Source organism: Schistocerca serialis, chromosome 9 (genome assembly GCF_023864345.2).
Source record: "Schistocerca serialis cubense isolate TAMUIC-IGC-003099 chromosome 9, iqSchSeri2.2, whole genome shotgun sequence".
In the NCBI taxonomy this organism is placed as follows: Eukaryota; Metazoa; Arthropoda; class Insecta; order Orthoptera; family Acrididae; genus Schistocerca; species Schistocerca serialis.
Genome location: NC_064646.1, coordinates 148,690,706 through 148,714,873, shown reverse-complemented (window position 1 = coordinate 148,714,873; position 24,168 = coordinate 148,690,706). Strand labels below are relative to the sequence as shown.

Below are 24,168 nucleotides of genomic sequence, written 5' to 3'. Positions count from 1 at the left end.
AACTTTCTCTAAGTCTACAAATGCTAGAAACGTAGGTTTGCCTTTCCTTAATCTTTCTTCTAAGATAAGTCGTAATGTCAGCATTGCCTCACGTGTTCCAGTATTTCTACGGAATCCAAACTGATCATCCCAGAGGTCGGCTTCTATTAGTTTTTCCATTCGTCTGTAATGAATTCGTGTTAGTATTTTGCAGCTGTGACTTATTAAACTGATTGTTCGGTAATTTTCACATCTGTCAACACCTGCTTTCTTTGGGATTGGAATTATTATATTCTTCTTGAAGTCTGAGGGTATTTCGCCTGTCTCATACATCTTGCTCACCAGATGGTAGAGTTTTGTCAGGACTGGCTCTCCCAAGGCTGTCAGTAGTTCCAATGGAATGTTGTCTACTCCGGGGGCCTTGTTTCGACTCAAGTCTTTCAGTGCTCTGTCAAACTCTTCACGCAGTATCGTATCTCCAATTTCATCTTCATCTACATTCTCCTCCATTTCCATAATATTGTCCTCAAGTACAACGCCCTTGTATAGACCCTCTATATACTCCTTCCACCTTTCTGCTTGCCCGTCTTTGCTTAGAACTGGGTTTCCATCTGAGCTCTTGATGTTCATACAAGTGGTTCTCTTATCTGCAAAGGTCACTTTAATTTTCCTGTAGGCAATATCTATCTTACCCCTAGTGAGATAAGCCTCTACATCCTTACATTTGTCCTCTAGCCATCCCTGCTTAGCCATTTTGCACTTCCTGTCGATCTCATTTTTGAGACGTTTGTATTCCCTTTTGCCTGTTTCATTTACTGCATTTTTATATTTTCTCCTTTCATCAATTAAATTCACCTATAGTGCGTTTAAAATTACTTGCGATTTTTGACAGTTCGGTACATGTTTGGGGTATGCTGAAAGTCGTCACACGCTTCCTAGAGTAAATGATTGCGCAGTTAATAGCAAGTCAAACAACCAGTAGCGTAAAATACTCTAGCCGAGCGGAATCATATAAAAACGGGACATTTGAGCGTCCCAAAAAAAACTTTCGGGACTGTGGGACATTTTGGTAAAAAACGGGACTGTCGCGAGAAAAACGGGACGAATGGACACCCTACCCTAGATCCAGAGGAGTCCTGAAGAATATCGCAGCGGAGGGATTGAAACGTTGAGCACTGAAAAAGTTTGAAGACTATTGTATGACGCCGCCTAACGACTGACAAGCGAACCTCCCCATCGCACCCCCCCTCAGATTTAGTTATAAGTTGGCACAGTGGATAGGCCTTGAAAAACTGAACTGAACACAGATCAATCGAGAAAACAGGAAGAAGTTGTGTGGAACTATGAAAAAATAAGCAAAATATACACTGAGTAGCCTATGTGCAACATATGCAACATCAAGGAGAGTGTGAGCTCAGGAGCGCCGTGGTCCCGTAGTTAGCGTGAGCGGCAGCGGAACGAGAGGTCCTTGGTTCAAGTCTTCCCTCGAGTGAAAAGTTTACTTTTTTTTATCTTCGCAAATTTATGATCTGTCCGTTCGTTCATTGACGTCTCTATTCACTGTAATAAGTTTAGTGTCTGTGTTTTGGGACTGCACCGCAAAACCGTGCGATTAGTAGACGAAAAGACGTGCCTCTCCAATGGGAACCGAACACATTTGATTCCTAGGTCATAGGTCAACCGATTCCTCCACAGGACAACACGTCTGATATATTCGATACGACACTGGTGACGCCATGTGCGTCACATGGCAGGAATATGTTGTAGACCAACCTAACTAGAAGACTTGGCGAATGGGTAAAAAGATTCTTCTACCTTGCCCGATATAGGTTTTCTTGTGGATGTGATAATCACTCCCAAAAGTGATGAAAACATAAGAGTTCGTCACATAAACTGAAAATAAAAAAATTAAACTTTTCACTCTAGGGAAGACTTGAACCAAGTATCTCCCGTTCCACAGCTGCTCACGCTAACCACTTCTCTTTTTTTCCAAGTTATTAGTCATAACATTGGACCACGGCGCTCGTGAGCTTACACTATCCTTGATGTTGCCTATGTTTCGCATGGACTACTCAGTTTGTGTATTTTGCTTATTTTTTCATAGTTCCACACAACTTCTTCTTGTTTTCTCGATTGATCTGTGTTCAGTTTTACAAGGCGTATCCACTGTGCCAAATTATAACTAAATCTGAGGGGGGTGCGATGCGGAGGTTCCGTTGTGAGGAGATTTTACCGTCAGGTATGGCAGCTGAGATTCGGCGCGCAGTACCCACCTCCGGCGCCCAGCGGCGGCGCGGCTGCGTGGCCGAAGAGCAGCGGCGGCCGCGTGATGAGCACCACGCCCACCAGCGTGAGCGCGATCGTGAGCGCGTGGAACGGGCCGCACGGCTCCTTCAGGAAGAGCCGCGCGAAGATGGCGACGAACACCGGCACGCTGAACACCACCACCGAAGCGTCCGCCAGCGGCATGTGCCTGCCAACACAGCACCGTACCAAGTCACGTCACAGCACCTCACCTCAATTCATCAACATGTATAAACCACTGTTGCGAGCTCTTCCATAATACCAGCAGGGTCCACAACGAGAATGAACTTGTTGTGTACATAGTTCCGTGCAGTCAGTGCGCGCCCCGCTAAGCACAACAGCGCAGGCGCAGCGCTCGTCCGTCTCCGCACTACGAGATGGCGCTGCCTTAGAGACGGACCAAATTCTGCTTCCGCCGATCCGCGTGTTAATATGTAACGCAGCCAATGAGATCGCTGCTAACGTAGAACCTATTCTCCTTGCGGATCACACTCGCACAGTGATACCTGAACGCGCGAGGTATTATAACGAGTGTACAGACCTCCGATTACTCAGTCTGCATCAGTCTGCAACAGTCTGTAGTCAAGTTTCAGTCTGCGCCTAATAAGGTTATCATATTCCTGTACATAGCCATGAAGAGAAATGAATAGACACTTTGTCAAGTATCAGAGATATGTGAGAATAAGATTAACGTACCAAGACCAAAGGAACTTCACAGTTGTCAGTTGTAAACAGCATGCAGAATCAAGTTACGTAATGTCTATGCTTTTTATTATTTTAATAAATGTGTGTGAAAATTAATCAGGTTCCGTTTAAAGTTGGTCACCGTCAATCTGCTACTCTAAGCGTGCAAGTGGCGTTTCTATCGTATGACCTAACGGCAGAAGATAAACACGCAACGATAAGACCACGAGACATATTGCTGACACTCACCTACTTCGTTAGAGCGACAAGTCAAATAATCTGATGGTGTGTGTACCGAAGGTCTTACAGTATGCACACCACAGAACTGCTAGGTCTCTATCCAGGAATCGTACCCATAGTAAACACTTTATTTAATTTCATATACAAGTGACATTCGATGAGTCATATAACACATTTTTTTCCTTGGTATACTGAAAAAATGCAGAATTTTTTGTAGGATTTCGTGAAATATTCCGCTTCTGTTCCTATAGTTTCATGTATCTCCTATAGATGGCGGCACCATACATACATCTACATCTATACTCCGCAAGCCACCCATCGGTGTGTGGCGAAGGGCACTTTACGTGCCATTGTCATTACCTCCCTTTCCTGTTCCAGTCACGTATGGTTCGGGGGAAGAACGACTGCCGGAAAGCCTCCGTGCGCGCTCCAATCTCTCTAATTTTACATTCGTGATCTCCTTGGGAGGTATAAGTAGGGGGAAGTAATATACAAGGTGTTACAAAAAGGTATGGTCAAACGTTCAGGTAACATTCCTCACATACAAATAAAGAAAAAATGTTATCTGGACATGTGTCCGGAAACGCTTAATTTCCATGTTAGAGCTCATTTTAGTTTCATCAGTATGTACTGTACTTCCTCGATTCACCGCCATGATTTCATACGGGATAGTCTACCTGTGCTGCTAGAACATGTGCCTTTACAAGTACGACATAACATGTGGTTCATGCACGATGGAGCTCCTGCACATTTCAGTCGAAGTGTTCGTACACTTCTCAACAACAGATTCGGTGACCGATGTATTGGTAGAGGCGGACCAGTTCCATGGCCTCCACGCTCTCCTGACCTCAACCCTCTTGACTTTCATTTATGGGGGCATTTGAAAGATCTTGTCTACGCAATCCCAGTACCAAATGTAGAGACTCTTCGTGCTCGTATTGTGGATGGCTATGATACAATACGTCATTCTCCAGGAATGCATCAGCACATCAGGGATTCCATGCGACGGAGGGTGGATGCATGTATCCTCGCTAACGTAGGAAGTTTTGAACATTTCCTGTAACAAAGTGTTTGAAGTCACGCTGGTACGTTCTGTTGCTGTGTGTTTCCATTCCATGATTAATGTGATTTCAAGAGAAGTAATAAAATGAGCTGTAACATTGAAAGTAAGCGTTTCCGGACACATGTCCACATAACATATTTTCTTTCGTTGTGTGTGAGGAATGTTTCCTGAAAGTTAGGCCGTACCTTTTTGTAACACCCTGTATTCGATTCCTCATCCAGAAACGCACCCTCTCGAAACCTGGACAGCAAGCTACACCGCGATGCAGAGCGCCTTTCTTGCAGAGTCTGCCACTTGAGTTTGCTAAACATCTCTGTAACGCTATCACGCTTACCAAATAACCGTGTGACGAAACGCGCCGCTCTTCTTTGGATCTTCTCTATCTCCCCTGTCAACCCGACCTGGTATGGATCCCACACTGATGAGCAATACTCAAGTATAGGTCGAACGAGTGTTTTGTAAGCCACCTCTTTTGTTGATGGACTACATTTTCTAAGGACTCTCCCAATGAATCTCAACCTGGCACCCACCTTACCAACAATTAATTTTATATGATCATTCCACTTCAAATCGTACCGTACGCATACTCCCAGATATTTTACAGAAGTAACTGCTACCAGTGTTTGTTCCGCTATCATATAATCATACAATAAAGGATCCTTCTTTCTATGTATTCGCAATACATTACATTTGTCTGTGTTAAGGGTCAGTTGCCACTCCTTGCACTAAGTGCCTCTCCGCAGCAGATCTTCCTGAACTTCGCTGCAATTTTCTAATGCTGCAACTTCTCTGTATACTACAGCATCATCCGCGAAAAGCCGCTTGGAACTTCCGACACTATCTACTAGGTCATTTACATATATTGTGAAAAGCACGCCAGAGGTTACTTCAACGTCTGTAGACGTCTCTCCATTGAGAGCAACATGCTGTGTTCTGTTTGCTAAAAACTCTTCAATCCAGCCACACAGCTGGTCTGATATTCCGTAGGCTCTTACTTTATCAGGCGACAGTGCGGAACTGTATCGAACGCCTTCCGGAAGTCAAGGAAAATGGCATCTACCTGGGAGCCTGTATCTAATATTTTCTGGGTCTCATGAACAAAAAGCGAGTTGGGTCTCACACGATCGCTTTTTCCGGAATCCATGTTGATTCCTACAGAGTAGATTCTGGGTTTCCAGAAATGACATAAAACGCGAGCAAAAATCATGTTCTAAAATTCTACAACAGATCGATGTCAGAGATATAGGCCTATAGTTTTGCGCATCTGCTCGACGACCCTTCTTGAAGACTGGGACTACCTGTGCTCTTTTCCAATCATTTGGAACCTTCTGTACCTCTAGAGACTTGCGGTACACGGCCGTTTGAAGGGGGGCAAGTTCTTTCGCGTACTCTGTGTAGAACCGAATTGGTATCCCGTCAGGTCCAGTGGACTTTCTTCTGTTGAGTGATGTCAGTTGCTTTTCTATTCCTTGGACACTTCTTTCGATGTCAGCCATTTTTTGGTTTGTGCGAGGATTTAGAGAAGGAACTGCAGTGCGGTCTTCCTCTGTGAAACAGCTTTGGAAAAAGGTGTTTAGTATTTCAGCTTTCCGCGTGTCATCCTCTGTTTCAATGCCATCATCATCCCAGAGTGTCTGGATATGCTGTTTCGTAGCCTTCATCATGGCGTCTGTAAAGCTGTCGGCACACGGACCGTGAATCCGAATGTTGAGCGTTGAGCGTGCCGAGTTTCTGACGTCATAGCGTGGAATAGCACGCTCGGGAGTCTTTCCGAACGTGCAGAGCAATATCTGGCATCTCAGATATTCTGAGCGTGCGTCTGAGCGTTGACCAATGAGATGGCAGAACGCCACCTACGTCACACGCACGCCGTCTCCCTTCAGTACAGAGTTGTGAGGCGCCATATTGGCTTTCATTTTAAGCCTATATGTACATATGCCGTTTCTGAGCACCAGCAAATTGAGAATCACTGGAAAACCCGTTGTTAACTTTGTGATTCGTTCCAATAAAATAATGAGAAACATCATTTTCTTGGCAAAAGAATAATTGTAACTTGCGTATTACGAGATTAGGCTATTTGAAGGCAGCGACACACTGAAGATCCACCCAAAACGCATTGTTCTTGGTACAATTTGTTATAATGAAATTTCAATCTATATCTACGATTAAATTTCAGTATATATCTACGATTAAGATTTTCAGCACGTGGTACCATAGTATGATTAAATGTAAAGACTGTGTTGTTGCCTTAGTCAGCAGGCATGGTAGCTCAGCGTGTTCGGTCAGAGGGTTAGCTCCCTCTGTAATAAAAAAACTGAGTTAATCGATCAACAACGAACTTAAACGGATGTCTTACGACGTCCGCCCCGAGTAGATGCAACGATAAAAAAAAAAAAAAAAAAAAAAAAAAAAAAAAAAAAAAAAAAAAAAAAAAAAAAAAAAAAAGAGCGTAAGCAATAGTGTCACTGTCCTATATAGAATTGTTTGTTGGGGCGTTGGCTCGCGTCTTGACACTTCTAACTTTTTTCCCTAACATTCACGTTTTTATTAGGTTCTCACACTTTATTATTAGTTTGATATAAGTAAATACTACAATATTTGATGTTGCGTAAATATAAGTTTTTTTTGTTTTTTTGTTTTTTTAGGGGTGACTTCGTTCGACTGGCTTAATCTACAGGACAGCTTGCGCTACTTGTATAAAGATATTTTGCTCGTTTTTCTTTTACGCTTCGTAATTCACATGTTGCAAAGATTATGCTACTGGGTAGGAACAGTGATCAAGTAAGACTGACCTTGGGGTTTTACTAAAATGTGGGAATGATGAAATAATGTTTATCTTATGCGGAGAAATATTACAAATTTGTACCGCATTGTTTGCAATGGAACTTTTATAAGCCTATGTCCTTACGGATTGGACATGGTACTTTCCCTTTCATGGACGATAGAGGAAACGTGCGTTTTAATAGAGCTAACGTGGGAAATTTTACGCGCGCCCGTTCAGTAAACAGTGTGATTTACGAACTAGAAACATCCCTCAACTGCCACTGGAGTGCGTTGCGATCGCGTATACCAAGTTGGGGCCCACGTACCGTACGCACAAGTCGCATCGCTCCTGAGCGCTCAGCAGCACGTTGAACTTGGCACACTCAACGTTAACGTTCGACAGCACGGTCCGTGTGCCGACGGCTTAACGGAGGTGCTTTCCAAGCAGTGATTTGTCATTGCATATTTTTTGTCACAGGTACTCATAGGCGCCTGGGGAACGTCTACGGAGAACTCGTAGTCAACAAAAGCACGGCGAGTTGTCGGGAGAGGCGTCTGTCATCATCGCAACAAGGTCGCGCAAACCTGTGCGCTCACCCGCGTGGCGGCCGGCCGCGCACAGCTGTGGCTCCTGGAGTGTTGGAACGTGCAGCCACTGTGATCGACTGATCACAAGTTAACACCTCGCTGCACACTCGACGTCTCTTTTGTTAGTGCTGACACACTCGCCCACCATTTTGCGGTACTCAGCGACGTGTATCCGGTGGGACGGCGTGTGTCCCGCGAGTTCATCGCCGCCTAACAGAAAACTAGAAAGAGCAACAGAGGGCCATATCTGCCGAATTGCTTAAGCGTTACGAGGCTCATCGTGACAAGTTTTCCTCGGACATCGTCACAGATGATGGAACTTGGGTTCACCGCTTCAAACTGCAAACGAAACGGCAATTCGTGGAGTGGCGCCACCGCCTCTCCTCCGTAGAAAAAGTTCAAAGCGGCACCTCAGGCGGTAAGGTCAAGGCGACGGCCTTCTGGATCTCTAAAGAGTTTATTGTCTTACATCATAGCGCAGCCCTCAACTCTGACATGTATTGCCCTGCCCTCACGGAAGCCGGCCGCTGTGACCGAGCAGTTCTACGCGCTTCAGTCCGGAACCGCGCTGCTGCTACGGTCGCAGGTACGAATCCTGCCTCGGGCATAGATGTGTGTGATGTCCTTAGGTTAGTTAGGTTTAAGTAGTTCTACACTACTGGCCATTAAAATTGCTAAAATGGTTCAAATGGCTCTGAGCACTATGGGACTTAACTTCTAAGGTCATCAGTCCCCTAGAACTTAGAACTACTTAAACCTAACTAACCTAAGGACATCACACACATCCAATCCCGAGGCAGGAGTCGAACCTGCGACCGTAGCGGCCGCGCGGTAAAGTTGCTACACCACGAAGATGACGTGCTACAGACGCGAAATTTAACCGACGGGAAGAAAATGCTGTGATATGTAAATGATTAGCTTTTCAGAGCATTCACACAAAGTTGGCGCCGGTGGCGACACCTACAACGTGCTGACATGAGGAAAGTTTCCAATCGATTTCTCATACACAAACAGCAGTTGACCGGCGTTGCCTGGTGAAACGTTGTTGTGATGCCTCGTGTAAGGAGGAGAAATGCGTACCATCACGTTTCCGACTTTGGTAAAGGTCGGATTGTAGCCTATCGCGATTGCGGTTTATCGTAACGCGACATTGTTGCTCGCGTTGGTCGAAATCAAATGACTGTTAGCAGAATATGGAATCCGTGGGTTCAGGAGGGTAATACGGAACGCCGTGCTGGAGCCCAACGGCCTCGTATCACTAGCAGTCGAAATGACAGGCGTCTTATCCGCATGGCTGTAACGGATCGTGCAGCCACGCCTAGATCCCTGAGTCAACAGATAGGGACGCTTGCAAGACAACAACCATCTGCAAGAACAGTTCGACGCCGTTTGCAGCAGCATGGACCATCAGCTCGGAGACCATGCCTCCGGTTACCCCTGACGCTGCATCACAGACAAAAGCGCCTGCGATGGTGTACTCAACGACAAACCTGGCTGCACGAATGGCAAAACGTCATTTTTTCGGATGAATCCAGCTTCTGTTTACGGTATCATGATGGTCGCATCCGTGTTTGGAGACATAGCGGTGAACGCACATTGGCAGCGTATCACCCGGTGTGATGGTATGGGGTGCCGTTGGTTACACGTCTCGGTCACCTCTTGTGCTCATTGACGGCATTTTGAACAGTGGACCTTACATTTCAAATGTGTTACCACGCTTGGCTCCATCGTTCATTCGATCCCTGAGAAACCCTACATTTCAGTAGGATAATGCACGACTGCATGTTGCAGGTCCTGTACGGGCCTTTCTGGATACAGAAAATGTTCGACTGATGCCCTGGCCAGCACATACTCCAGATCTCTCACCAACTGAAAACGTCTGGTCAATGATGGCCCAGCAACGGGCTCGTCATAAGACGCCAGTCACTACTCTTGAAGAACTGTGGTATCGTGTTGAAGCTGCGTGGGCAGCTGTACTTGTACAGGCCATCCAAACTCTGTTTGACTCAACGCCCAGGCGTATCAAGGCCGTTATTACGGCCAGATGTGGTTGTTCTGGGTACCGATTTCTCAGGATCTATGCACCCAAATTGCGTGAAAATGTAATCACATGTCAGTTCTAGTATAATAAATTTGTCCAATGAACACCCGTTTATCATCTGCATTTCTTCTTGGTACAGCAATTTTAATGGCCAGTAGTGTAAGTCTAGGGGACTGATGACCTCAGATGTTAAGTCCCATAGTGCTTAGAGCTATTTGACCCATTTGAACCCTCACAGAACTGAAAAACGAATTCAGCGCCACAAAAATGCGAACGAACTTCGTTTTCTACATAACAAAGCACGGCCTTACACAAGACGGCACACCCAAGAGGCGCTCACAAATCTGCACTGGCCTGTTCTTCCTCATCCACGCTAAAGCCCGGATCTCGCACCCTCCGACTTCCATCTGTTTGGCCCAATGAAGGATGCTCTCCGCGGGAAGCAGGACGTGGATGATGGGGTTATTGATGCAGTAAGACGCTCGCTCCGTCGTCGACCAGTAGGGTAGTACCGTACAGTCATACATGCCCATCCAGTGAGGTGATGTAAGGCCGTCGCTCTCAGCGGAGATTATGTTGAAATATAGGGTTTTGTAGCCAAAAAAGTGGGGAATAATATTGTGTCTTGGAATCTTAAATACAACTGACCCGTTTTCAGAAAAAAAGTGTTACAGTACTTATTGAACGCCCGTCGTAAAATGTGATGAGAACGTTCAATAAAATTTTATTTCGCAAATTTAAGTACCAGCCTACCTATTACGTAGGGGAGTTGGAAAATAAGTTTCCTCTATGGTCTGTGGTCAGAGTTGTGTGTGAAAGAAAAAAAAAAAGAGAATGAGACATTAAAGATGAGACATATCTTTATTTTTCTACATAATTTCCAAGTACCGGTACATTGAGACATTTGTCATGCCGCTTTATAAGCTTCAAAAAGCCTTCCAGGAAAAAAATCAGGGCGTTGCATGCAGAAGAATCGTTGAACGGCTTGTTTGACGTCAGCATTGCTGCTAAAGCGCCTTCCGCCGAGAGTCTTCTTCAAAGCAGGAAACAGATGGAAGTCACTTGGTGCGAGATCCGGACTGTAAGGCGGATGGTGTAGGCGCTCCCAACCAACAGTTGCAATATGGTTTTGCGTTGGCGTCGCCGTGTGTGGTCTCGCATTGTCATCCAACAGCAGAACGCCAGATCTGAGAAGGCCAGGCCGCGTTTACCGAATCACCTCTTTCAATTTCTACAGAGTGGCACTGCACCGCGCAGCATTGATGGTTGCATCCTCCAGAAAGACCAGCAGCAAAACTCCTTTGGCGTCCCAGAAACCGGTGAGTAGCACTTTACCTGCAGACGCACAGGTGATGACGGATGTTTCCACTCCATGCATGCGGTCTTCGATTCGGGCGTGTAATGGCGGACCCACGTTTCGTGCCCCGTCACAATCCGAAACAGAAGGTCATTTCCAGATTCACGGTAACACACGAGCTGTTCCAAGCTGAACGCCATGCGTTGTTCCATGTGTGTCGGGGTCAGTTGGTGGGGCACCCATCGTGAGGACGCCTTCCTGTATCGAAGAATGTCGTGGATTATCTTGTGAACTCGCTCATGTCCGATTCCAAGTTCTGCCGCTACTCCATCAATGGCGACACGCCGCTTCGCTTTAATCATGTCATCCACCTTCCTGACATTTGCATCTGTAGCGGCCGAGCGCGTCCGTCCAGGTCTCAGTACGACCTGCACCTGCTGACGTCCACCACTGAATCACTGGCACCATCTCCGCACTATTTGCCTCGACATCACACCTGACCCACACACCTCAACAAGGCGGTTATGAATTTCTGTGCCTGATGCTCCACGTGCCCATTCATAGCGGATAACAGCTCTGACTTCCGCCTCTGACCACAACTCCAAAACGCACCTTCTCTCCATAGCTCCGGGAAAAGACTGAGCGGCTGGCCTCCGCTTTGTGCAGGCACTGCAACCGCGCCATCTCGTTGATCGCGGTCAACCTCTACCCAATGGTGTATCGGTGTCTTGCACGTGCGCGTTCACCTGCCGTGTCGTCTTTCACCCATATCACACAACTCTGTCCACAGTTGGCAGGGGAAACTTATTTTCCAACTCCCCCTCGCAAAGACAAAATAAAATAACTGGTCCACTACCTGTTTACGCCGAGTATGTACTAAAACTGACCAACTGACCACACTGTTATTCCTCTCGTGTTCACCTAGCTGGAAGGGTGAGATAATCACTGTTCCAGGTTTCGTCGTCTCTCGAATTACTTGCCAGCAGGAACGGCAGTCGTCCGCCTTGGCAGACGTTGACTTGAACAAACACTCTCTATGTTCTAGTACGAAAAGAAGGTCAGCATCGGTTGTAATATCATCTGCATGTCACTGCAGATGTAGATGACTGATGCTTGTAAATGCCAAAGTTGTATTGTAATATGTATCGTTATAACTAAGCTGAGTCTCCATAACTACCTATAAGATACTTGCCATTGCTACGCTGTTAGCTGAAATCTATATCTGCAATAAGATACAGATTATATTACGACCGATGCTGACTTCCTTTCCACCTGGATTACATCATGATCGTAGAACACAATTATTTACATAGAAACAAACCAAATTCTCGATGTTGTTGTTATGGCCTTCATTCCGAACACTCATTTGATGCAGGTCTCCACTCAAGTGTATCCTGTGCACATCTTTTCCTCTCTGCATAACGACTGCAACCTACATCCATTTGGTCTGACTTACTGCATTCATGCATTGGTCTCCTCTACGATATTTACTCTCCACACTTTCATCCATTACCAACCTGACGGCCTCACGATCTTCCGTAGTGTACTCGAAAATGTCGACGCTGGATGACTATAGGATTAGATTCAAATCTCTATTTGGTTTGACGAATGTTGGGTTGCTCTAAATGTGGAAAAATGTAACTCAGTGCAGGTGAGTCGGAAAAACAGTACTGTGATGTTCTAATATACTATTAGTGGTGTGCTGCTTGATACTATCACGTTGATTAAATTGCTACGCGTGACACTTCAAAGTGACATGAAATCGAACGAACACTTACAGTCGATCGTAGTGAAGACGAATGGTCGATTTGTGTTGTCGACGCTCGAGTTTCTAGGGTTCACAACGTGTCATATTGACGGAACATATCGAACCAATTCAGAAGCCTGCTGCTAGATTTCTCACCTGTAGGTTCGTTCGACTACCGAGTATTACGGAATTGATCCAAGAACTCAAATGAGGTTCCCTGGAGGGAAGACGTCGTACTTTCCGCGGAACACTGTCGACAAAGTTTGGAGAACAGGTAAATGAAAATGCTCGTATGGCATTGCTGGGCGGGAGGCCCCATTCGGGGAGTTCGGCCGCCGTATTGCAAGTCCTTTTTAGTTGACGCCACTTCGGCGACTTGCAAGTCAATGATGAAGAAAATGATGATGAAGGACACACAGCACCCAGTACCCTGCCGGGAAGCGAACGCGGGGACCTCTGCGTGGTAGGCGGTAACGCTACCGCTACTCTACGAAGGCAGACATACACTCCTGGAAATGGAAAAAAGAACACATTGACACCGGTGTGTCAGACCCACCATACTTGCTCCGGACACTGCGAGAGGGCTGTACAAGCAATGATCACACGCACGGCACAGCGGACACACCAGGAACCGGGGTGTTGGCCGTCGAATGGCGCTAGCTGCGCAGCATTTGTGCACCGCCGCCGTCAGTGTCAGCCAGTTTGCCGTGGCATACGGAGCTCCATCGCAGTCTTTAACACTGGTAGCATGCCGCGACAGCGTGGACGTGAACCGTATGTGCAGTTGACGGACTTTGAGCGAGGGCGTATAGTGGGCATGCGGGAGGCCGGGTGGACGTACCGCCGAATTGCTCAACACGTGGGGCGTGAGGTCTCCACAGTACATCGATGTTGTCGCCAGTGGTCGGCGGAAGGTGCACGTGCCCGTCGACCTGGGACCGGACCGCAGCGACGCACGGATGCACGCCAAGACCGTAGGATCCAACGCAGTGCCGTAGGGGACCGCACCGCCACTTCCCAGCAAATTAGGGACACTGTTGCTCCTGGGGTATCGGCGAGGACCATTCGCAACCGTCTCCATGAAGCTGGGCTACGGTCCCGCACACCGTTAGGCCGTCTTCCGCTCACGCCCCAACATCGTGCAGCCCGCCTCCAGTGGTGTCGCGACAGGCATGAATGGAGGGACGAATGGAGACGTGTCGTCTTCAGCGATGAGAGTCGCTTCTGCCTTGGTGCCAATGATGGTCGTATGCGTGTTTGGCGCCGTGCAGGTGAGCGCCACAATCAGGACTGCATACGACCGAGGCACACAGGGCCAACACCCGGCATCATGGTGTGGGGAGCGATCTCCTACACTGGCCGTACACCACTGGTGATCGTCGAGGGGACACTGAATAGTGCACGGTACATCCAAACCGTCATCGAACCCATCGTTCTACCATTCCTAGACCGGCAAGGGAACTTGCTGTTCCAACAGGACAATGCACGTCCGCATGTATCCCGTGCCACCCAACGTGCTCTAGAAGGTGTAAGTCAACTACCCTGGGCAGCAAGATCTCCGGATCTGTCCCCCATTGAGCATGTTTGGGACTGGATGAAGCGTCGTCTCACGCGGTCTGCACGTCCAGCACGAACGCTGGTCCAACTGAGGCGCCAGGTGGAAATGGCATGGCAAGCCGTTCCACAGGACTACATCCAGCATCTCTACGATCGTCTCCATGGGAGAATAGCAGCCTGCATTGCTGCGAAAGGTGGATATACACTGTACTAGTGCCGACATTGTGCATGCTCTGTTGCCTGTGTGTATGTGCCTGTGGTTCTGTCAGTGTGATCATGTGATGTATCTGACCCCAGGAATGTGTCAATAAAGTTTCCCCTTCCTGGGACAATGAATTCACGGTGTTCTTATTTCAATTTCCAGGAGTGTATTTGCGACACACTAAATAATGCTGCCCCCACCATCAACGTACAATTCGCTTAAAATCCGCGAAGACTAGAGAAATCACGTCCGTACGGAAACGTACAGAGGTAAGGATGTGCAAGGTTGGTAAATCATCGATGCTGATTTAGACTCATCCTCGAAGTCTAAACATCGATGGCCAATAACAGCCGACACCAAAATATCACTGTTTCTAACGACGATGTTAAATTACGAATATAAAGCTTAGCGTAAACAGCAATGTACAAATATATCTAATTCACGTACATTCATCAAGAAATGCAGAACAATTAGATTTACTGGTTGTAATGCTTTTTCAATACTAGTTCGAGGTTTCACAAAAATCTAACACAGAATTATTATCTAGTATTGTAGTGAGTTTTGTAACAGCGTAAGGGTAAAAAAATTAGGTAACAGCAACTCGCTGAATCACTCCTCGGCAAATACGACACCGCCACGTAATTTCTTACCCATCTTTAATATCAACACAGACGGAGTGAAAGTGAAAGAGTCAGTGTTTGTCATTCGTGACAATTTTCTATCAAAGTGCCAAACAAAAACAGTAAATTGTTCGAGTGCTGGCAAAACACAAACACCTGAAAAATATTAATTTTGGTTATGTTTGCTTCCTTTACACACTATGCGATCAAAATCATCCGGACACCCCCAAAACATACGTTTTTCATATTAGGTGCATTGTGCTGCCACCTACTACAAGGTACTCCGCTGGATAGGTCAGGAGTCCACTACACGCAACAAGCGGCTACACGGGTAGCAGGGGTTGTGTGGCGTGGGCTGGGCGGTTTTTTAGGTTAGATGGCCTTGGGAAAGTACAGAAAGGGCAACAGCCTCAACGGGTGCGGGGCAAAGTCAGGACATGCGGGGACCAAGCAGCAATCGGTATTGTAATTGTCAACTGTCGAAGCTGCGTTGGTAAAGTACCGGAACTTCAAGCGCTGATAGAAAGCACCGAAGCTGAAATCGTTATAGGTACAGAAAGCTGGCTTAAGCCAGAGATAAATTCTGCCGAAATTTTTACAAAGGTACAGACGGTGTTTAGAAAGGATAGATTGCATGCAACCGGTGGTGGAGTGTTCATCGCTGTTAGTAGTAGTTTATCCTGTAGTGAAGTAGAAGTGGATAGTTCCTGCGAATTATTATGGGTGGAGGTTACGCTGGGCAACCGAACTAGGTTAATAATTGGCTCCTTTTACCGACCTCCCGACTCAGCAGCATTAGTGGCAGAACAACTGAGAGAAAATTTGGAATACATTTCACATAAATTTTCTCAGCATGTTATAGTCTTAGGTGGAGATTTCAATTTACCAGATATAGACTGGGACACTCAGATGTTTAGGACGGGTGGTAGGGACAGAGCATCGAGTGACATTGTACTGAGTGCACTATCCGAAAATTACCTCGAGCAATTAAACAGAGAACCGACTCGTGGAGATAACATATTGGACCTACTGATAACAAACAGACCCGAACTTTTCGAATCTGTATGTACAGAACAGGGAATCAGTGATCATAAGGCCGTTGCAGCATTCCTGAATGTGGAAGTTAATAGGAATATAAAAAAAGGGAGGAAGGTTTATCTGTTTAGCAAGAGTAATAGAAGGCAGATTTCAGACTACCTAACAGATCAAAACGAAAATTTCTGTTCCGACACTGACAATGTTGAGTGTTTATGGAAAAAGTTCAAGGCAATCGTAAAATGCGTTTTAGACAGGTACGTGCCGAGTAAAACTGTGAGGGACGGGAAAAACCCACCGTGGTACAACAACAATGTTAGGAAACTACTGCGAAAGCAAAGAGAGCTCCACTCCAAGTTTAAACGCAGCCAAAACCTCTCAGACAAACAGAAGCTAAACGATGTCAAAGTTAGCGTAAAGAGGGCTATGCGTGAAGCGTTCATTGAATTCGAAAGTAAAATTCTATGTACCGACTTGACAGAAAATCCTAGGAAGTTCTGGTCTTACGTTAAATCAGTAAGTGGCTCGAAACAGCATATCCAGACACTACGGGATGATGATGGCATTGAAACAGAGGATGACACGCGTAAAGCTGAAATACTAAACACCTTTTTCCAAAGCTGTTTCACAGAGGAAGACCGCACTGCAGTTCCTTCTCTAAATCCTCGCACAAACGAAAAAATGGCTGACATCGAAATAAGTGTCCAAGGAATAGAAAAGCAACTGGAATCACTCAATAGAGGAAAGTCCACTGGACCTGATGGGATACCAATTCGATTCTACACAGAGTACGCGAAAGAACTTGCCCCCCTTCTAACAGCCGTGTACCGCAAGTCTCTAGAGGAACGGAGGGTTCCAAATGATTGGAAAAGAGCACAGATAGTCCCAGTCTTCAAGAAGGGTCGTCGAGCAGATGCGCAAAACTATAGACCTATATCTCTTACGTCGATCTCTTGTAGAATTTTAGAACATGTTTTTTGCTCGCGTATCATGTCATTTCTGGAAACCCAGAATCTACTATGTAGGAATCAACATGGATTCCGGAAACAGCGATCGTGTGAGACCCAACTCGCCTTATTTGTTCATGAGACCCAGAAAATATTAGATACAGGCTCCCAGGTAGATGCTATTTTTCTTGACTTCCGGAAGGCGTTCGATACAGTTCCGCACTGTCGCCTGATAAACAAAGTAAGAGCCTACGGAATATCAGACCAGCTGTGTGGCTGGATTGAAGAGTTTTTAGCAAACAGAACACAGCATGTTGTTATCAATGGAGAGACGTCTACAGACGTTAAAGTAACCTCTGGCGTGCCACAGGGGAGTGTTATGGGACCATTGCTTTTCACAATATATATAAATGACTTAGTAGATAGTGTCGGAAGTTCCATGCGGCTTTTCGCGGATGATGCTGTAGTATACAGAGAAGTTGCTGCATTAGAAAATTGTAGCGAAATACAGGAAGATCTACAGCGGATAGGCACTTGGTGCAGGGAGTGGCAACTGACCCTTAACATAGACAAATGTAATGTATTGCGAATACATAGAAAGAAGGATCCTTTATTGTATGATTATATGATAGCGGAACAAACACTGGTAGCAGTTACTTCTGTAAAATATCTGGGAGTATGCGTGCGGAACGATTTGAAGTGGAATGATCATATAAAACTAATTGTTGGTAAGGCGGGTACCAGGTTGAGATTCATTGGGAGAGTGCTTAGAAAATGTAGTCCATCAACAAAGGAGGTGGCTTACAAAACACTCGTTCGACCTATACTTGAGTATTGCTCATCAGTGTGGGATCCGTACCAGGTCGGGTTGACGGAGGAGATAGAGAAGATCCAAAGAAGAGCGGCGCGTTTCGTCACTGGGTTATTTGGTAACCGTGATAGCGTTACGGAGATGTTTAATAAACTCAAGTGGCAGACTCTGCAAGAGAGGCGCTCTGCATCGCGGTGTAGCTTGCTCGCCAGGTTTCGAGAGGGTGCGTTTCTGGATGAGGTATCGAATATATTGCTTCCCCCTACTTATACTTCCCGAGGAGATCACGAATGTAAAATTAGAGAGATTAGAGCGCGCACGGAGGCTTTCAGACAGTCGTTCTTCCCGCGAACCATACGCGACTGGAACAGGAAAGGGAGGTAATGACAGTGGCACGTAAAGTGCCCTCCGCCACACACCGTTGGGTGGCTTGCGGAGTATCAATGTAGATGTAGATGTAGATGTACTCCAGTCAGTCATTACACAGTAGTCATTACACATCGTGAGAGAGCAGAATGGGGCGCACCACGGAACTCACGGACTTCGAACGTGGGCAGGTGATTGGGTGTCACTTGTGTCATACGCCTGTACGTGAGATTTCGACAGTCCTAAACATCCCTAGTTCCACTGTTTCCGATGTGATAGTGAAGTGGAAACGTGAAGGGACACGTACAGCACAAAAGCGTACAGCCCGACCTCGTCTGTTGACTGACGGAAATCGCCGACAGTTGAAGAGAGTTATAATGTGCAATAGGCAGACTCCTACCCAGACCATCACACAGCAATTCCAAATTGCATCAGTATCCACTGCAAGTACTATGACAGTTATGCGGGAGGTAGAAAACTTGGATTTCATGGTCGAGCGGCTGCTCATAAGCCAAAAATCACGCAGGTAAATGCCAAACGACGCCTCGCTTGGTGTACGGACGATTGAACAGTGGAAAAACGTTGTGTGGAGTGAAGAATCACGGTACACAATGTGGCAATCTAATGGCCGGGTGTGGGTATGGCGAATACCCGGTGAACGTCATCTACCAGTGTGTGTAGTGCCAACAGTAAAAATCGGAGGCTGTGGTGTTATGGTGTGGTCGTGTTTTCCAAGGAGGGGGGTTGCAGCCGTCGTTGTTTTGCGTGGTACTATCACAGCACAAGCCTACATTGATGTTTTAAGCACCTTCTTGCTTCCCACTGTTGAAGAGCAATTCTGGGATGGCGATTGCATCTTTCAACACGATCGAGCACCTGTTCATAATCCACGGCCTGTGGCGGAGTGGTTACACGTCAATAGCATCCCTGTAATGGACTGGCCTGCACAGAGTCCTGACCTGAATCATACAGAACACCTTTGAGATGGAACGCCGACTTCGTACCGATACACATCGATACATCTCCTCAATGCAGAACTCCGTGAAGAATGGGCTGCCATTCCCCAAGAAACCTTCCAGCACCTGATTGAACGTATGCCTGCGAGAGTGGAAGCTGTCATCAAGGCAAAGGTCGGGCCGATACCATACTGAAATCCAGCATTACTGAAAGAGGGTGCCACGCATTTTTAAGACATTTTCAGCCAGGTGTGCGGATACTTTTGATCACACAGTGTATAAGAGGCAGTCAAATGAAAACGAGGCAGAAAGAAAGACTATTGTTTCAAAAGTAATCGCAATAACTGTTGATACCTTTTTTCGAACGTGAGACAAAACCGTCAATGGCTTTATGGGACAATGTTTGCGGTTGCCTACGGAACCATGATTGTACTCAGGCGAGCTCCTCTTCGTCCGAAGTACATCGATTGCCACGAATGTCTTTCTCAGATCTCCAAAATTATGGAAATCGTATGGGGAGAGATCGGGACAGTATGGACGCTGTATAAGGGTTTCCCAGCGAAACTTCTGCAGCGCAGTTGAAACAACTGGCACGCCATCTCCGGGAAAGTCACGATGATCTTTTTCGTTGGCTGAAAGGGCTCACTGCTCATTTACTTTATGGAATACGTCACCACAATTAACGCACAGCGGTACGTGGCCCCTTTACAAAAATTGAAGAGCGCGATCAGGTCCAAACGCCCAGGAATGTTGACGGACGGTATCATTCTGTTGCAGGATAATGGCCGCCCACATGTTGCCAAGGTTGTTTCGACTGCGATGCAGAAATTTCGCTGGGAAGCCCTTATACAGTCTCCATATAGTCCCGATCTCTCTCCTCTACATATTTTTGGAGCGGTGAAGAAAGACATTCACCGCCTTTGTTTTACTTCGGACGAAGAAGTGTACGCCTGGGTGCGATCTTGGTTCTGTAGGCAACAACAAAAATTTTTCCATGAAGGCTTTGACCGTCTTATCTCACAGTGGAATAAATGTATTAACAGTCATAGCGATTACTTTTAAAATAATAGTTTACTTACTTTTGCCCATCTGTCTCGTTTATGTTCGACAATCCTTTATAGTTAGGCTTACCATACATCTGGAATTGGCCTCCTGTTATGTGGATTCGATTTGATTTATTTCTCATTCAGAGACTTGCTGCCTTACATTTTATAACAGGTCGTTCATTTTAAAGCTTTTCATGTAGGTTATAAAATGTATTCCATATTACAAACAGCAATTATTGTTTTCAGTAATTACTACGGAAGTAATAATAAATTAAAAATACACAAGGAATTGAAAGGAAAAAACACAAAAATATTCATATTTGAAGAAGATATGATGATAGGAAAGACTTAGATAGTGAGAGAGGGAGGGGGGGGGGGAGAAATGTTACCCTATCTGAGCCAGCCTGGTCCGAAAGCCTCGGAACTACTTCTAGCCTTGCAGTCCCTGTTCGCTACAGTTTAATTTACGGACTAATATTTCTAAACACTATTTACAAAAACACTGTAACTACTATATACATTGTGGAAAGCGCAGTGATGTCTGAGGTAAAGTATGTTATTTCTTGGGGTTATTAATTAACCTCCATTTCCTATATTATGTGTCTTGAATTTTACCTGTTACGTTGCTTATGTATTAAGTGTTTAATTACGAATGTTACATCCCAAAAGCGGTGTAATGATCGCCAGATAAATATGCCTGTTGTGTACACATAAGCTAGAATAGGTTTACAGGGTTGATTGCATGACATCGTTTATTCTGATACAGTTTAATTATTTTAGCTGTTGTGTAAGGTTGTTTGTGGTACGTGTTGGTGAAAGTGTTTGCTCTTTGAGCGAGTGTGTGCTTCGGTACTGCTGTTTATTTTTATCGTTGGATGTCTTTGTAGTGTGCCTGTCGTTAGCATGTAAGCTATTTTGTGTGCTGCGATTGTTAATTTGTTTTTATTGCACCAACGTTATATTGTGTTCAAGACATCACTGGCTTTGCTCTCTAATGTGTCTGCTGATACCTCTACGAGCAAGTCATCAGCATAGCCTACGACTCCACCTGTGGGCTCGTCCCCTCAGTTAGATGTAGGAGGAGTTTGAATGTGATATCCCAGAAGATGTGATTCCAACGCAAGCCTTGGGGGGCAATCCTTTGTAATCCTTTTGACTACTCTGCCAATCTGCTACCCTGTTTGTACAATACCAGAAGGCGCCTATAATGTCAATTAATATACCTAATTGCATGGGGTGTGCCCTGTATCTTGAAGATTTTGTTTCTTGTGTCGTCGATTGATTTACCTCCTCTGAATCCGTACTGACGTGGGCTAAGACCGTAGAGCTCTGTGCGCCCGTAGGCGGTTGTACAGAAGCTATTCCTGCACCCTAACTACAGAAAAGACATGCTGGCCTGTAGTATTTCGGTTCTGAGAAGAGTTTGTAGTCGATTTTTCAACCATTACAGTAATAGCTATCTTCCACGACTCAGGTAACCTATTCAGCTTAAAAGCGTAGTTTAATAAGTCTTAAGTATGCTACCTACAATAGAAAATATGAGTACAGACTGGGAATAAGATTATAGAGGAAAGAACAACTGGAATTGGGGTGAGGCACGGCTGCTGCCTCTCCCCAATACTGTTGAACATAGGCTAAATTTGAAGCATGTTATTAAGTAATGCATGAAATAAAAGAGAGGCGTGTTGGTTGGTGTCAGGAGGATAGAATTTATTCAATTTGCGGATGACATGGTGTTACTGGCAGAGAGCGAAAGACGACATGAGATGCAATAATGAGGTAAAAACACATATAGCAGTTGCCAAGGACGCATTTAACAAGAGGAGGAGGCTTCTATATTAGTGCATGGACAGCGACCTGAGGAAGAGACTAGTGCAGTTTTTCATATGGAGCGCTGCATTATACAGAGATGTGTTGTGGACTAGAGGCGTTCTCTTTGGTTAAAATCTCACTTCCGCTGAAAAAGACTAATAAAGATTTCCTGGTATGACTGATGTATCGGTTCTATATTGGTGCACGGACAGTGATCTGAGGAAGAGACTAGTGCAGTTTTTCATATGGAGCGCTGCATTATACAGAGCTGTGTTGTGGACTGGTGGCGTTCTCTTTGGTTAAAATCTCACTCCCGCTGAAAGAGACTAATAAATATTTCCTGGTGTGACAGATGTATCGGTTCTAGAGCAGCATACACAATGAAAGTAACACATAACAGTGAATAGCAAAACAAATTACTCAACTGTGCCAGCGCTGGCTACAGCAATTGTAGAATGCAAATTTTGTCTATCCTGTACTAACTACAGTTCCGTTAACACAAACTAAATAATGATCTCTGAAATAAAGTCGGAAGAAAACTAATTTTCTGTTTTGACATACTAGTTGAAGAACAATTCCAAAGCAACGGTACTCAGTTAAATTTCTAGGCAGGCGGTCTCCGTCCATACACGATAATTCTATTCACTGTTCTGTTTCTACTGAAAACCAACTACTGTCCATCTATCGGTCACTGTTTACGACACACTCGACGAGTTGAAAACTTGAAGACACGACGAACGTTCTGCAGGAATTCCCTAGCAAAACTCGCATTGACTTACAACTTGCACCTTGCAACTCACAACTTCTGCCCGTGCACGTCACTTAAATGCCCGCGTGGCTTCCTGGTAAAACGGGCGCTCAAAGGGGCGTGATTGTCGTGGGCAGCGTGATTGGTTTGCACGTAGCATTGTTCGTGCAGCGAACGGGCATCCACAGTACTTCTGCTACGAACTGTCACAAACTCTTCTTATATGGTATCTCAGTACACCACAAGCTGAGACATGGGCATTGAGAAAAGAGGAATAAAGAAAAATAAAAGCATTTGGGGTGTTAATTTGGAGGAAGATGGAAGGGATAAATTGGGTGGACAGAGTGAGAAATGAGGTGGTGTTGAGAAGAGTTGAGGAAGAGAGAAAAGCTTTAAAGGTAATCAGGAAACACAATTGGCTCGGACACTGGATGAGAAGAGATTGTTTACTGGCAGATGCTGTGGAAGGAACGGTGAACGGAGGAAGGAGTAGACACATAAGGTACAAGATGATGGAGAGTACAGGGTGAGCCAAAAAGGGCTTTACAAATTTGGAGTGATGTAGAAATTTATTCAGATAACTTACAGAATCGGTAGATGCGTTATTTTGTAGCAAACACCCTCATGTTTCATATAAAAGTGTCAAGTGTGTTTTTGGTTCGATGTGACTACCATTTGTGATGCGCTAAACATCTCACCAGTAATAAGTTTCTTCCCACACTTGTTGCAGAAAATCGGGCTTAAATTGTGCAATGGCAGCCTAGCTTCTATTTTTCGCCGGCCGCGGTGGTGTAGCGGTTCTAGGCGCGCAGTCCGGAACCGCGCGACTGCTACGGTCGCAGGTTCGAATCCTGCCTCGGGCATGGATGTGTGTGATGTCCTTAGGTTAGTTAGGTTTAAGTAGTTCTAAGTTCTAGGGGACTGATGACCACAGATGTTAAGTCCCATAGTGCTCAGAGCCATTTGAACCATTTTTTTCTATTTTTCAGGTCGGCTAAATTGTTTGGATGGGGAGGAACATACACACAGTCTTGAATGAAACCCCAGAGAAAGAAATGCAGTGGTATCAAGTCTGAGGAACGGGGCGGCCATGCAATTGGCGCTTCACGGCCAGTTCATCGACCTGGGAAATGGTTAGCAAGGCAACCTCGTACTTCTGTAAGGAAATAAGGTGGTGCACCATCTTGCTGGTAGTAACCCATCCCATCTCGGTCATCTTCACCGATTTGTCTAGTTAAAAAGTTTTCAAACATATCTACATACCCAATACCAGTGACAGTTTTTCTCGATGAAGAAGAAAGGGCCATAGCTAAGGGCACAAAACACATTAACTTTGGGGCTGTCATGAACGGGCTCCAAGGT

At 45.6% G+C, this 24,168-nt stretch overlaps 1 protein-coding gene across 1 annotated transcript in view; it reads right to left on the bottom strand.

Moving 5' to 3' along the window:
• LOC126419127 (solute carrier family 35 member G1) overlaps positions 1-24,168 on the bottom strand; it is a 611,097-nt gene that overhangs the window by 60,707 nt on the left and 526,222 nt on the right. The window contains exon 4 of the mRNA XM_050086230.1: positions 2,253-2,452. Within this exon, the coding sequence (XP_049942187.1) occupies positions 2,253-2,452 (200 nt within the window). The remainder of the gene's footprint in view (positions 1-2,252; positions 2,453-24,168) is intronic.